The 15,841-nt window shown below is 45.9% G+C and overlaps 2 protein-coding genes across 2 annotated transcripts; both read right to left on the bottom strand.

The window, feature by feature from the left end:
* Positions 1-2,872: 2,872 nt before the first annotated feature.
* LOC101783567 (putative F-box/LRR-repeat protein At5g02700) lies at positions 2,873-4,093 on the bottom strand. Its single transcript, XM_004974374.1, has 2 exons — positions 3,137-4,093; positions 2,873-3,019 (listed from the first exon to the last, which is right to left on the bottom strand). The coding sequence occupies exons 1-2, from the start codon at positions 4,091-4,093 to the stop codon at positions 2,873-2,875; spliced, it is 1,104 nt and encodes a 367-aa protein (XP_004974431.1).
* A 2,583-nt stretch (positions 4,094-6,676) lies between these two features.
* On the bottom strand, positions 6,677-9,343 carry LOC101782193. Its single transcript, XM_004972783.3, has 4 exons — positions 9,024-9,343; positions 8,784-8,896; positions 7,857-8,026; positions 6,677-7,501 (listed from the first exon to the last, which is right to left on the bottom strand). The coding sequence occupies exons 1-4, from the start codon at positions 9,100-9,102 to the stop codon at positions 7,063-7,065; spliced, it is 801 nt and encodes a 266-aa protein (XP_004972840.1). The 5' UTR covers positions 9,103-9,343; the 3' UTR covers positions 6,677-7,062.
* Positions 9,344-15,841: the final 6,498 nt, after the last annotated feature.

Here is a 15,841-nt window from a genome sequence, read left to right as displayed (position 1 = left end):
TTCAGGGACTTCATCCATCTTACTGAATGGAGTTCCAGGAAAAAGATTCACTTGTAAAAGGGGAGTTAGGCAGGGAGATCCTCTATCTCCACTTCTTTTTGTTCTTGGGGCAGATCTGCTACAGTCAGTACTCAATAATGCGAAGGAGCAGGGACACTTGCAACTGCCAATTCAGATTAATCACAATCAGGACTTTCCAATAATACAATATGCTGATGACACACTTATTATTATGGAAGGATGTCCATTGCAACTGCTTCACCTAAAAAATCTTTTACAGTCCTTTGCCACCTCAACTGGGCTGAAGGTAAACTTTAACAAATCCATGATGGTGCCAATTAATATCTCAGAGGAAAGGATACAATAGTTAGCTCAGACTTTTGGTTGTTCAATAGGGAAAATGCCTTTCACATACTTGGGACTACCACTTGGATTGACAAAGCCAAGAATTGAGGAATTTCTCCCTATGGTGACTCGGTGTGAAAGAAGATTGTTGTCCACCTCAAATCTACTATCTGAAGCGGGGAGATTGCAATTAACAAACTCAATATTCACTGCCCTGCCGATGTTTCACATGAGTACCTTACTGCTACCTAAGTCAGTATATAAACAAGTGGATAAATACAGAAAGCACTGCTTTTGGAGAGGATCAGACATCAATAACAAAAAACCGCCTAAAGCAGCATGGGACATGGTGATTTTACCAAAAAAGGAAGGTGGCCTAGGTGTCCTGAATTTGCAGACACAAAATGAAGCTTTGTTGCTTAAATTCCTACATAAATTCTATAATAAAGCAGATATCCCGTGGGTCCATCTCATATGGGAAAAATACTATGGGAATGGTAAACTGCCAGGCACTGTATCTAAAGGATCCTTCTGGTGGCGTGACATCATTAAACTCTTGGACAAATTCAAAGGAATAGCCTCAGTGGTAGTGAAGGATGGCAGTACTTGCTTCTTATGGCATGATTTATGGAATAATTAGGTGCCAACACATGTGTACCCGCATCTCTTTTCTTTTGTTCGGGATAAAAATTTATCTTTGAAGCGAGCTTACTCGATCACAGACTTACAGCAACTCTTCTTTTTGCCCTTGACGACACAAGCGTATAATCAATTGATTCATCTTGCCGAAGACCTAGAAAGATTAGACCTTTCGCATGATCCGGACTTTTGGGTATATATCTAGGGTAATGCAAACTTCTCTTCATCAAAGGCATATAAGTCCCTCATTGGACATAGGAGCATTCATCCAGTGTATGATTGGCTATGGAAGTCGCGATGTCAAAAGAAACACAAAGTCTTCTTTTGGTTGGTTTTGAAAGATAGACTTAGAACAAGAGATATCATGCGGCGAAAACATATAGCTATGCCTTCATATAACTGTGTCCTCTATCACCACAACAAAATTGAGACACTCTTCCATCTTCTGCTGGAATGCCCGTTTGCTCAAGACTGTTGGATACATTTAGGCCTTTATGCAGACTTACAACTGGATCCTTATTCCATTATGACTACCTTCAAAACTCAGCTTCAAGTTCCCTTCTTCATGGAAATTATCATAATCATGAGCTGGTGCATATGGATGGCAAGAAACGATTCAATCTTTCGTGGTATACCACCAACAACTCAAGGGGCCATCACGCGCTTTAAGACTATTTTTGCTTTAGTTCTGCATAGAGTTAAAGAGGCCTGGAAACAATCAATGGTTGAATGGCTAGAGCTTACGTTGTAATCTTCATGATTTTCTTCTTAACCTTCTTTGTATCTTAGTTACAAACTGCTTTGTATTTATTTTTGTACTTTTATTTCCTTTAATATATAACCAGCAGGGATAAAACCCTCCTGTTTCATAAAAAAAAAGTTTAGACTTCTAGTTTGTTTACCGAACACCCTCCTAGCGACAACCTCGGTCTCTTAGCCATTGGAGCGGGCGCCTGAAATTTCCATCGGCTGAAACTTTCTTCGATTTCACGCGCCTGCCATGCATGTAGGAAGCATGTATAGATTAACTAAAGATATGCCAAATTTTGAATCAATGCTTGCAAGAGCTCTGCTGCTCAAAATTGTCCCAACACGCCTCCTGGAGCCCAAATGCTGCAGACTTGCAATTTGCAGCTTAACACACATACACTACTCATGCCACGATGAAGCAAAACTTGTTTGCATTAACACAAGAATCAAAAAATGGATCCTGGAACATTTCCGCAATGACAAAATAATCATTATTGGCTAACCAATAAATCAGTTAACTACCACCTGATAAATCCATATAGCCTATCTAGTAACTGATAAATCGACGATGAACACAGTTAAACAAAATAGAAAGGATTGTCTTCCACACGCACCTAGAGAGACTCTAGTAGGCTAGTGAACCTCTTCAACTCAAATCATCATTTAGGCATCTGCATGACGTTATATGCCAAAGGGGTCATCCAGCGCTAAATTATGGACGTGGTTCATGGGTTCGTAACTAGACGGCTGATGAATAGGCTCAGGCTCCAAGCAGATTTTAACCCCTTGAGAAGCAGCTGTGCCTATACGACGTAGCCTCTTGTGCTGCCTTGGAATCCAGTCCACATCGCATACTACGCGACGATCAGCTAAAACCTTCAGGGATTCTAGCACTCTAGCATTTGAGAGAAAGAATCTGATTAAGCCCACTTCTGACGTGCAGGCCCGGTAACTTATCAACTCCAACGTCTTGAGATGTTCAAGCGAAACAAGGTCCCTCGCATTGTTGGACTTCCCCCATACATCCTTCCAGCTGTTGCCAGAGCTGAATAACTGAAAAAAGACAGGGGAGGATGGGAGCAAATTAATAAATGTCACCATGTAATTCTGGCAGCTGCGCAATCGGGTTTAACAACAGCTAAAGCATCAGCACCATGTGCAGCTTCGCCACGCATGGAAACCATGTCAAGAAGTCGATAACAGCATCCAGATTATCAGAAGCAACTTTGAGGGCTAAAATCTTGACGGTACGCATTGCCTGAGGCAGGCTAACCAACTTCATATTCTGAAACGAACATGAAACTGAAGCATATGAGGGAGCAATGCAACGAGAGAGACAGCGTATAAAAAATAAGCTAAGGGAATACATGGAAATCCCTAGGCTGTACGTGGCTGCAGATACCTTGAAAATCATGCTTCCGAGCATAGGTTCATTGACTCTATCACCAAGATATCCAAGTACCTTCAGTTTGGGTGCCTGGATAACTCGGATCTTCAGGCCCCGCACGCACGTTAGACCATCTGTGATGATACTTGCCAACAGTGGAGCATCCTCAATGATGACTTCTTCGAGCATTCTTTCTCGGCTGAGAAGATCCGATACACCGAGGCTCCGGAGCGTCGAGGAGCTGATCCGGAGACGACGATAACCGAGGTTGTCCTGCAGCAGCAAGCTCTGCAGGACAAGGCATCTGGACAGGATGCCATGGAGAGTGCACTCCGAGATGCTGACGCCACTGAGCGTCAGTTGCTCGAGGCGCGGGAAACCGAGCGTGCCGCAGGCGGCGGCGGACTCCGCGGGGAACTCAAGTCCGCCATGGTCAAAGCAGATGATGGTGAGCACGCGCAGGGTCGCCGAGAAGCGGAACACGGACAGCGGCGCCGTCGCCGGATTCCGGCGGCCGTTTTTCAGAGCCACAGCGATGGGGAAGGAGAAGTGCAGCCGGAGGCAAAACTCCTGGAGCCCGTCGAGGCCGGGTGGCCGGAGCATGTCGTCGTTGATCACCGGGTAACCGTCGGTGCGGTCGGAACAGCAGGTGAGGGAGAAGCGACGGCCGGGGCCGCCATGGTGGCTGCCGAGGATGGCCTGAGCGGCCGCGAGGTTCTTGGCCTCGAGGTTGAGGGGCGCGGAGCGCCAGAGCGGGCGCCACCGGCGGGAGAGGATCTGGGTGCGGGCGCCGTCGGTGGCGGGCAGCAGCGTGATGACGGCGCCGAGGACGTCGTCCGGGAGGCGCCGGATCAGATCGAGCCGCTGTGCGTCGCCTTCCTCTCCTCTGGGTGCCGGAGGTGGTCGCTGTTGCTGCCGGCGGGATTCCTCCTCCAGCCGCTGCCTCTTGGATCTCGTGATCACCGCATCCATGACTGAGTTTGTTTCTTCTGGATGGAATTGGAATTACGATGAGTAAACCATACAACAACTACTCCTAGGGTTTGGAGTCGTGAAGCTAAAAAATTTTTTATCGATGAATTGATGATTGTTCTGGTACAATGTCCTAGCTTATATTAATTTATACGTAGAGCAAGTTAATGTCCTAATCGGACATGAACTGTTACAATTATTTTAAATCTACTAAAGTAAATCTTTACGATTTCCTTTATTTGATGAAGACGCTGCGCTCCTCGTGGACTCTTCCTCCGATCCCATCGGCTCTCGGAACCTTATCTTCATTGGTTAACTCCGGTCAAAAACCTATATCAACACATGCCCCCAACACATGCCCCCAATTTAGGAATATAATATTATGTTCTACAATTCTTTCTATTGTCAGCACCCTCACAGGTCCCAAGCATTCCATGGCAAAATAGTCATTGCCGCAATTATGATCCTTTTTCTCTTGGTTCTGCGATAGTAATTTCTCGATTTTTAGGATTGAACTGGCAATAATTTATTATATAGCTGCTGCTCCCCTTCGTCTTCTCCACCGAGCTAACGGAGCCTCTCACCGCCACAAACCAAGAACTCAAAAAAGCTCCCTCGCGCATCCGGCGATCATTTGTTGCGATCTACATCACCTCTTTACTTTCTCTGATGCTGCTGACTCCACACCTAAGGTCTCATCAATGGCGACCCTCTCCTCCATCCCTGAAGTATGACGTATTATTGTTTGTCAATTTAGATCTGATCTAGCGGTCGCATTCTTAGTCTTTTCTTTAAGTAATCGCTATAGTCCTTAATGTAGGAACTTAAAAACAACCTTTTGATCCCAATAATAGCTAATACACCAGCGGCATATTTTCTTGGCCCCATGGGCAATGAGGACCCAACCGAATTTATCAACGCCGAGACCCAAAGAATTATGTACAAACACGCCTCAATGAATCTGGCCGACTGGAGTGGTGTCTTCCGTTCATGGCCGAGCAAGACCTCAGTTTGGAGAACATGGTACCTTCGCATATCGCCGAAGAAGGGAACAGAATGGAAAGAATCCAGGGTTGGCCATTGCATCATATTGTCACTTGCTGAAATAGAAAAGAATGAAGCTTTGTTGGTAGCTGCTTCGTATTTGTGATCCGATGCAATGAATGTGTTTCTGTTTGGTCATGGGTCGATGTCCCAAGTTTGTTGGATGTATATATGCTAACAGGTCTGAACATTACCACTTCAATCAATCCTTCAAATTGAGACACAAGCCTTCTCACAAGATGGATTCTGAGGGTCAAAGTGGCTGGTAGGGAGATATCAACTCTTACAGCAAATTATCCGGCACAGTCACTGACAGAGAGCATGCACTTTTCTTGAATATGTGGCGATTCGTATACTGCGGATCCACCCGCAGCCAAACAGCCAATATGCTATGCTTTGCGGAACAATTATTCCAGGGTTGCAATTTCCCTCTTGGAAAGTTTCTGCTGGGAGCATTGTATCGCTTAATGCACCAAGTATCAACCAGATTATTGGCTGGCAATGCCATCGGCACCACAGAAGCAGGTGTTGACCCCGTTTATTTCCGCTCATAAGCGGCTTATCGGTAGAAATAAATGGGAATCCTACCAAACACTTTGCTTATTTCCACCGATTCTCGATTCTCGCTTATATGGTAAGCTGCTTCAGAGATTTGAACTACGAGAAGCAAGAAAATTTTCGCTTAGATTAAAATCCAAGCGTGGCTAGGAGAAACATATCAAATAGGGATGTTATTCAGTCGGCCTCAGGTTACCCGTACAACAAAAAACATGACAAAAGCCGCGACAGTGACTTTACAGGCGACCGCTGTTTTCTCTCCGTCCGGTCGACGACACGCATGCACGAGTCTTCTTTTCTTTTCTCTCCGTTGCGCATGCACGTGGGTGGGCCCCACCGGTTAACCTCCGTCGGAATCTAGCGAGCGTCACCCATGAGTGCGATGGGGAGCGGTGGCGGCGAGCTCCCTCACGGGGAGCCGCGGCGCCAGGGCCTCCACGACGAGCTCCTTTTGCTGGGAGCGCTAACGCTAGGTCGAGGGGAGCTTCCCCGGTGGCGGCGACGGTGTGAGGCTGATTTTTTTCTTTTTTCTTTTTTTCCAAAATTTTTATTCAACTTTTTTGTGTTTCAAATTTTGTTGTTCTGATTTTTTCTCAAAAATAAGACAGTGGAAGAAACGCCCCCTAAGCATAAACCTAACGTGAACTATAATTTAGAATGGAAATACTACCTACGTTTTTATGCTTTTCTGAGCATTAAGGATGCAGCAACTTTAACACACTATTTTCTGTTAGATATGTATTTGTAAAATCTAACAAATTTTCTATTACAATATATTTTATAAAATCTAACAAATTTGCAAGATTGGTAAAGTGGTTTTTCAAAGCAAATATACAAACATGATTTTTATGTTTCCAGACTTGCTATTTTATAAGTTACTGAAAAACAGTTTTCCAAATGTTTTACCAGGACATGTCTAGAACGTCAAGTATTTATATAACCTCATTTAGTCACAAGAACACGCAGAGAACATGTACAGGGTGGAAAAACTTCGTTCATTATCTCAGCCTGCAATGAGATCCGACTAATATAGACACCCCTTTTCTTGATGCAAGTATATTCAGGCTGTTTCACAAGCATATCTCACTCGACAGTCGACACTAGCAGTACAGGTGTAATCGTGTTAGGCAAAAATGCTATGTTCTTCAGGCTGTTTCAGAGTACACTGATGACCATTAAATTTCACGATCAATATGACAAAAAGGATCTCGCAAATTACAGTATTCCAGCATCTGTACTCATCAAGCTGTCTCATGAAAAGTACCATGTTCTCTGTTTTTACTGGGAGTTTACTGAATTCGGAAATGGAGACGCCTTGTTATGCTCTAACAATGTCGCAGAACTGAAGGAGTTGTCTTATAACAGACTCAGTCTCTATTATCTTCAGCTTTTTCAGACTCTCTAAGCCACTCCTGAAGTTTCAGTTCTTGTTCTTCTTTGAACTTATTGTAAGTCTCCACCGTTTCGGCAATATCAGTAGCAGGCAAGCCCTTGTTCGTAGGGGATGTACCATCTGACAGTCGACTTGAAATGGGGACCTCATCCCTTTCTGTATCTGGCATTGATGCACCTTGTCCATCAGCTTGGGATGATTCTGGGGCAGCAGATGTTGCTGAATTCTCACTACTGTCATCTTTTGTTGTAAAATCAGGCTGTGGCCACCTGAGACTGGACGCCTTCTGCTTGGCGGTGTTGAACATTGAAGAGAGGTAGTTCCGGCTGCTACTTCCATTGGTAGCACCCAACTCCTCCCATGTTCCTGAGCTTTTCCCTGATTGGAAACCCCAACTGGGGTTCTGGATCAACCTGAATGCAATGAAAGTTTTGCCTTAAAACCAACCATACAAAATGGTGTTCAGAACAGATGTAATACATACAACAAGGGAATATGGGTTTGTCAAGCAAAGTTCCATAGTGGTTTGTTGGTGCCATGAAGCAAGATCTGAGTTTCGAACCTAACTATAGAGCTCAGGTAAATGACAAGCAATCTTAATTAACTTCAGGGTACATACATAACATATCAAATTGGACTGTTCTTGAATGAAGAAGGCAAAAAGGCTGGGCTTCTATAACCATAAAAAGTGAACCAAAAAGTTCAGCATATTTTAAAGACGATGATTGTAAAAATAAATAAAGTTCCCAAGAATTAGTATATCTGTACCCTCTCTTTGGTTGGGTCTTTGACATTATTTGCAGCGATCTATTTATGTCCTTGATCATATCATCAGCAAGTGGAAGTCCAAAATCAGCCATGGATCTCACGGCACAAATTGAATCCTCCATGTCTTCTGTGTGCAGTGTTACCTCATGAGTCTTTTCCACAAGTTTACCCTGGTGAGAAAAACAAAACTCTGTTAGAACTGTACAGAAAAATATCGTTTAATCCATCATCTTGGTTTGTAGCACCGACTAACAAGAGCTGATAACATCATTAGATGGCTCAGAAGATTACCAGCAGCTAGAGAAATATTACTTTGTTTGTTACAGAAAATTGCATTACACACTAGGTGATTAATTTAAATGATATTGCGTAAAAGTGGCATCAAATTTATGCTGTTCTGTTCCATGTAGCCATTAAATTTTCATCAAACTATATCCTGCAACCGTACATCACTGGAAACCTAGTTGTTAATCAAGCACAAAATTAAATCTTGACTATATCCAAACTACTGGAACCAAATTGATATGAAACAGCAAGAAATTAGAATAGACCAAGCATTTGACTACTTGAGCAGTATCATAGTAATCTTGCAAGGATATATATTAACTCAATTCCACAATGCAACTAACTAACAAGCTGCTAAATATGCACACCCTAATCAATTACTACTAGCTACTTCGTCAGTAATTCAGCAAAAACACACACAAAAAAAAAAATCAATCCTTTTCAACTTGTTTGCAGTTAAATTCTAATTTCAACCATTGCTTAGGATGATATGCGACTCCAAAGCTGAATTGCCACCAGTAAAACAACACGAATGTTTAATCTCCAAAGCACAACTCAACATGGACAAAGCCATCATCGTTACCACTGCTAATTATTATACAGGGAGCAGATTGGAGAACAGAGGGAGGCCAGGCAGCGAACCTTGACATCGAGGAGGATGGGCATGGACGCCCGGGAGTGTTGCTGGACGAAGTAGAGCCCGACGGAGGGCTCGTTGGCGACGTACTTGATCATCCCGTCCACGCCGTCCTTCACTGCACAGTTCACCACAGGCCCCGATAAACAGTCGGAAATCAGGAAGGAAAGCGAGGCGCTCGACGGAAATCCCCAGAGGAGGAGCGAGGATGCAGACGGGAGGAGGGTATTGGGAGCGACGGGTACCGCAGAGGAAGCCGTCGGCGGGGGAGAGGGGCAGCGACGACTCGGCGGCGACGGCGGAGGAAGCGGGGCGATGGTGCATGTCCGCGCCCGCCGGCGGGCGACCATCACGGACTCGCCGCCTCCGCTCGGCGAGGGGCTCTCAGATTCGCCTCCGCTCGGCGAGGGGCTCTCAGATTCGCCGCCGCTCGCAGAGAAGAAGATGGATTCGTGGTTGGGAAGAAGATCGATTTGGGAGCCTCTCTCTCTAGAGCTCTCTTTCTCTCTCCTGCGGGAAAGGAGGCTGAAGAACACACAAAATTGGGCTCCTGACTCCTGAGGGCAGCTGCAACTACCGGTCCAGTTTTACTGGAAAATACCAGTAAAAGTTAGGATTTTGAAACTAAACCGGTTTGATTCTTCTTTAGATGAATTCCTATACAGTTCTCTTCCTTTTCGATGGATTCCTGTGAAATTTTGAACTGCAGGAAGTCGATTTCAAACGAGGGAGGGTGGTGTTCCGATAGAGGAGAGTGTTCGTTTTTTTGATAATTCCCTATTCGAGACAAGAAAACAAAAGCTACGGGTTACTTTGTTACTTTGTTTGTTGGTACTTAAAATTTTTTTCTTCCCTATTTAATACTAGGTATAACTTTGATCCTTATATGATACCAATAACCGTTAAATACCATGTGAAAAGATAATTTTGCCCTCTGGAATAATATAGACCCCACCCGAGCCACCCTTATCCCTCCTCTCCTCTTCTCTCCCACTATCTGCCATGCCGCTCCAGGCCGCCATGCCTCCCCCGCCGTGTGACCTGTCCGCGCCACCCCGGACGTTATAAGCGGCCGCGTGGGCCGACCGCACCTCCCCCACCCCTCCATGTCTCTTCCAAGCCAGCCGTGCCTCCCCCATGTGCCATGCCGCTACCCAGGCTGGCCACGTGCCCACGCCTTCCCCGCCGCGCCATGCCACTGCGGGGCCAGCTACGCCTTCCCCATTGCTCCAACTGATCGCTCCTCCCAGCTCCTTGGTGTTGTCACGAGGACCGGCCGCGGCAGCTGTCCCCACCCCTCCCCACACGTGGGCGAGTAGGCTGCGGATGAGCCGGCGTCGGTGCCAGAGCGATGAAGGTGGAGGGCGGCGCGGCGAGGGAGGGAGTGAAGCACGATGAGCACACCCGCGACGGCCTGGCGTGGGCGCACGACGGCGGTGGTGGACTCATGCGGTGGAGCAGACGTGGGTAGAGCGGTGGCCCTGCGCGGGCGCACGATGGCACTACCACCTCCCCCATCAACGTCGTAGCCACCGCCTCCGTCCCGCCGCCTGACATCACCCCCATCCCTTACACCACCCTCGATGCCTCCACCCTGCTAGCCAACAACGTTTCCTCCATCCTGGCCGCCTCCCCGCGCCACCTCAGCCAGCCTCCACTGCACCACAACCAACGCCCTGTCGCCGTCCCCACCGCCGCCGCTCCCGCCCAGGCTCCCGCCGTGCCCGCGGGCAGCCACTGTTTGCCAGCAGGAGATTGAGACGCCGGAGAGGAGGGTGGGTGTGGTGGGGCCCATATTCTTTCATAGGGGCAAAATTATCTTTTCACATGGCATTTAACGGCGAGCGGATGGAAAATCTAACAGAGTGTCATGTAAGGAACCAAAGTTATACCCGGTGTCAAATAGGGAATGAAAAAATTTTGAGGACCAAGGAACGAGTAACTTTTCTAGTGCCAAATAGGGAATTATCTTTTTTTTAAATAAAACAGGAGCACTGCTTGCTAATGCATATAAGAAGAAGGCAGCAAGCGAAAGTTGCATAGAGTTGTTATTACATAAAGATAGATAACTCACACAAAGATCACTTAACATAATAAACTAAGCAAACTCCCACTCCGGGGTGCCACAAGCAGCGCGGCGTACCCCTGCTTCTTCCTTGATCAGCCCAAGAACTTCGCCTGGTAGGAGTGCTTTGTGCTAAAAAATCCTTCGATTTCTCTCCTTCCAAATATTCGAGGCCGTGTACATAATCACCGCCGCCAGGGACCTCCTCGATCGCCCGCTAACTTGCTTCAGGTTCGTGGTCCACCATTCCTCAAAAGAAACTTCCTCCCACTGAGGGACCAAGCTTGGCAAGCCAGTCCACTATTTAACCTTAAACCAAACCTCTTTCGCAAAACAACAGTTCAAAGCAAGATGCTGCTCCGTCTCATCTACTTGATCACAGAGGGAGCATACATGGTCACATGGCCAATTGCGAATAAGCAACTTGTCAGCAGTCAGGATCCTGTGTTGCATAAGTAGCCAGGTGAAGAACTTGTGCTTCCCTTCAGCAGAGGCTTTCCAAATCCAGTCTCCTCTGAATGTAGTGAAAGTCCCATTCAATTGAGCCTTGTAAGCTGACTTAGCTGTGTAGCAGCCATTTTCTGTCCATCTCCCCTGGATCAAATTAGGATTACTCCCTGAGAACTGCAGCTGCTGCACTACATCCCAAAGGAGCACAAACTCAGCCATTTCAATTGCAGATGACAATCGCCAAAGCCCACGTGTCCGTTTGTGGTCAGTTACATCCTCCCGGATAGAATTGTGCTTCCTCCAAGCCATCTTATACAGGTGAGGAGCGATATCTCTCGGTGCCCGGCCATTCACCCAAGTGCAATGCCAGAAGGTCGCTCTTCGTCCATCACCTATTTCCACTGAAGTGCTGGCCCTGAAGAATTGTTTGTCTATCTCATCACAAGGTGGAGATGATCCCACCCATGGCCTCTTTGGTTCGGTCCATGCATACCAAAGCCATCTCAAACGCAAAGCTCGAAAATTCCCAATCCACCAATCTCCTTTGACAAGCATGTCTTTGTCCACCCGACCAGAAAATTCCTTCTAATTTTATCAATCTTCCTAATGGCCCATTTATTTAAGGGAAAATAGTCAGATGATATAAAGGAATAGAGGAGAGAACTGAGTTAACCAACACTACTGGAAAAATCACCTCTAGTACCGGTTCCTAACCCCCCTCTAGTACCGGTTGTTCAACCGGTACTGACAATCCGGTACTAAAGGGGGTCCTTCGTTAGTACCGGTTGGTATCCCCAACCGGTACTAATTTTTTCCCTTCCCTTTTCTTTTCTTATTTCTGCTCCTTTAATCTATATTCGTATTTCATATTTGTTTCCTTTACGTATATTAGTTCTAATACGCTAATATATGGAAAGTTCTATATATCTATAATATTACAATTGAGATCTCAGAGAGAACCACTTCTGATAATAATTCAAATACACAAGAAAAGTAAATACGTACTTAAGTTGATACAACACTACTTGTCTTAGAGAGAAGTTCAAATACATAAGAGAAATGTTACATCCATGAGTACTACGGGCTTAGCTCAGATACCTTATAAAGATATGAGGTATAATTCATATCTCCAATCTTAAAGTCTAGATCGTCATCAATATAAGTTAGAGCATGAACTAGTGTACTCTCTAGCGATTTAGAATGATAATAATTTGGACAACCATAAATCTCAAAATGGTGTGTCCATCGCTTGAGATGCATGGTAGAAAGAGACCTTAGTCTGGAGCAAGAAATCTCTATTGCGCCTTGGGTATTCAACATTGTAAATATATCCTAACCTTTCCACGACTTGCTCCAGAATCGCTTGAAAGCTTATTGCCACCCAGGTTTGATTATAGATATCCTAAAAGAAGAGAATAACATTATTATGAAATTTAAAATATGTAACGATAATTAAATATAAAAGGATGATTAGATCCATACCATGTCATGTCAATTCAGATGACAAAGCCTCTCAGCAAACATAATCACACTACTACTTTCCTCCTCAAGCGCCTTTATTTTAAAATAATAGTAGTCTGGCACAAAGTACCCATGATCCTTTAGCTTTTCCAGGCATGCCTCCACAGCGCTCCTTTCATAACTTGTCTTAATTACTGCTGGTCGACCCGATGCGTTAATTGCAACCACCGGCTTAGGCTGCCCTGGTGGTGCTCCTTGAATGGGTATTTGAAAAGAGATGTATAGTCTTCTAACTGGACCAACTACATCAGCTCACACTCTAAGAATGGTACCACCTAGCTCCGCGACAACTCGTTTAAGCCATCTAATAGCGTCGATAAACTGCATTGTATGTAAGTAGAATTATAAAATATTCATATGTAGTACAAAACCAATTAGAAGAAGGAAATAACATTACTATGTTCGGAACTGTTTTGTTGCTTCGATCGCCTTTTAGCATGACGATACAGGGAAGTGAACTCCTGCAGGACGTGCCACCTCGAGGGTAGTAACATTTGTAGATGACATTTCTAGGTCTGAAGTTATCAAATATCCATCAAATTCTAGCTCAAAAACATGTTTAAATAAATAACCATCCATACTAGTTGAACTTGCAGACCGTGATCATCTCGGCAAGCATTTCTCCACCGAACGGCACCGTACTTGGCCATGGAAGAGCTCCGATTCTACGAGGAAGGGGACACGGTGTTTCACAACCATTGCCGCTCTCCCTCGTAGAATCAAAGCTCCTCCTTGACGTCCGTTACCGCTCGGCGGATAACATGCTAGCCGAGATGAACACGGTATGAAAGTTCAACAAGTACGGATTTTCTATAATTTTCTAGCTATTTTCTAAGTATTTCAATTCATGGGAAAAATTAATTCTAAAAAAATAAAAGGCATGATTTCAAAGTATTTCAATTTTCTATAATTTGTATCTACTCCAACAATTTTCTATAATTTTCTAGCTATTCTCTACTAATGCATAAATCAAAATATAAATAACAATGACGTTACGATGGCCGCGGGCTTACATCAGCGCGACCCGTGACTGCCGCGAGTCTGCAAGAGCGAGGCGGGGCGGCCGGCGTCGGGGGCGTGGCAAGTCGGCGAGGTGGCGATGACGTCGGTGGGGAGGCGTCGGTGCTGGTGCGGGGTAGGCGGCATCGGGGGTGCAGCTGGTAGGCGATGTCGGGGCTGGGGCGTGGATGGGGAGGTGGGGACGCGTCGGCAGCGGGGCGGAGGCGTCGGGACGGCAATGCTGTTGGACCTGAGGCGGGGCGGGGTCGACCGGGGCGGGGTGGCGTCGTACCTGGTTGGGACGGCGTCGACGGGGGCACGGCATCGGGGGGGTGGAGGGATCCGAGTCAAAGTCATGGTTGTGGTCCTCAATCACTTCCAGTCCGGGTTGTGATTTAGGCAAAGCTGCTTGATGGACCAGAGCCGCGTATCGGAGTCCGAATCTGAATTGACTTGGAACTTGATTCGGATTACATGATGTCGATCCGAATTGTTGCAGAATCCGAGTTGTGCTCAAACTCACTGCCTAAAAATTTTGTGAAATTTCTCAACGAATTCCTTTGTAGCTTGTCGACGAAGGACGGTGTCGAATTTCTTGTTCTCCGGAGCCTTGCAGTGTAGCAGTGGAAGCTTCCAATGCCGTCGGCGACGCAAACCCAAGAGCCAAAGACGAACATCGTGCTAGCCTCAAGCATGACCATAGGCTTGATGATGACTTGAGCCATCGAACTCGCGTGGTGAATTTTGGCGACTTCCCCTACCTGGCGCACCAGCTTTCTGTGTTTTGACCCGGCAACCTACCAAGGGAGTACCCGAGGTAGAGTTTTGGTTGGTGGTATCGCCGAAATCAGGAGCTCGATGGTGATGCAGGAACACGATTTAGACAGGTTCGGGCCGCTAGATCGCGTAATACCCTACGTCCTGTATGTTGTATCCTTGTATTGGATTGAACTTGTTTGGAGGGGGTCCCTGCCCGCCATTACATATCCGGGGAGCAGGGTTACAGGGTAGTTGTTTTACAAGAGTACTAGTCGGATTCGACTTCAGAGTTCTACTCCAACTAGGTAGAGTAGTTTCCTTAGCTTCGATTAGTTCCCTAGAGTCCATGTAGACTATACCATCCTGTACCATAGTCTCCATGTCCTGGTATGCTTCGGCGTACTTCTCCGTATGTGGATCTGCACAGACCTTCTGGTGGGCCCATGGATGTATGCCCGATATTGCCGGGTTGTTTCAGGCCTTTGATAAGTGCCGGCATCATAATGAACTTCCACTTCATGCACAGCTAAGGAGGAAGGTTGAACATACATAGAGTCACAGGTCAAGTACTATGACCACTACTCAACTCACCGAATGGATTGAATCCATCAGTACTTAAACCAAACCTTATATTCTTTGCATCACTTTCAAAGTCCGGGAATGCTCTATCAATTGATCTCCACTAGCCCCATCAGCGGGGTGTCTCAGCATCTCATCTTGCTTACGTTCTTCTTTGTACAATCGCATCAACTTAGCATTCGCCTTGTTCTTGAGCAAGCGCTTCAAGTATGGTATTATAGGAAAATACTACATCACCTTCGCGGGAACTCTCTTCTTGGGAGGCTGCCCCTTGACATCACCAGGATCATCTCGCCTGATCTTATATCGCAGCGCTTCGCATACGGGACAAGCATCTAGTTTCTCGTATTCAGCACCATGATAGAGGATACAATCATTAGGGCATGCGTGTATCTTCTGAACCTCCAATTCCAGAGGGCAAACAACCTGTTTAGCTTAATATGTTGTGGACGGCAATTCATTATTCTCAGAAAGAATCTTCTTGACAATTTTCAACATCCCCTGAAATGCCTTATCGGACACACCATTTTTGATCTTCCATTGCATAAATTCTAGTGTGGTACCTAGTTTTTTATGGCCCTGCTGGCAATCTGGGTACAATAATTTTTTGTGATCATCTATCATGCATTGCGACTTTGCTGCTTCCTTCTCAGTTTTGCAATCTCTATGTGCATCCCTAGCACCTGACCA

Source organism: Setaria italica, chromosome VI, assembly GCF_000263155.2.
Source record: "Setaria italica strain Yugu1 chromosome VI, Setaria_italica_v2.0, whole genome shotgun sequence".
Lineage (NCBI taxonomy): Eukaryota > Viridiplantae > Streptophyta > Magnoliopsida > Poales > Poaceae > Setaria > Setaria italica.
Note: the sequence above shows the minus strand (reverse complement) of the source record. Positions and strands in the feature narration are given on the sequence as shown.

Coding starts and splice junctions, on each gene's coding strand:
- LOC101783567 (XM_004974374.1), bottom strand. CDS start 4,093: ATGGATGCGGTGATCACGAGATCCAAGAGGCAGCGGCTGGAGGAGGAA. Junction 3,020..3,136: donor TCGGAAGCATGATTTTCAAG/GTATCTGCAGCC, acceptor TGTTCGTTTCAG/AATATGAAGTTGGTTAGCCT.
- LOC101782193 (XM_004972783.3), bottom strand. CDS start 9,102: ATGCACCATCGCCCCGCTTCCTCCGCCGTCGCCGCCGAGTCGTCGCTG. Junction 8,897..9,023: donor CGCCGACGGCTTCCTCTGCG/GTACCCGTCGCT, acceptor TGAACTGTGCAG/TGAAGGACGGCGTGGACGGG. Junction 7,502..7,856: donor AAGACCCAACCAAAGAGAGG/GTACAGATATAC, acceptor CATTGCATTCAG/GTTGATCCAGAACCCCAGTT.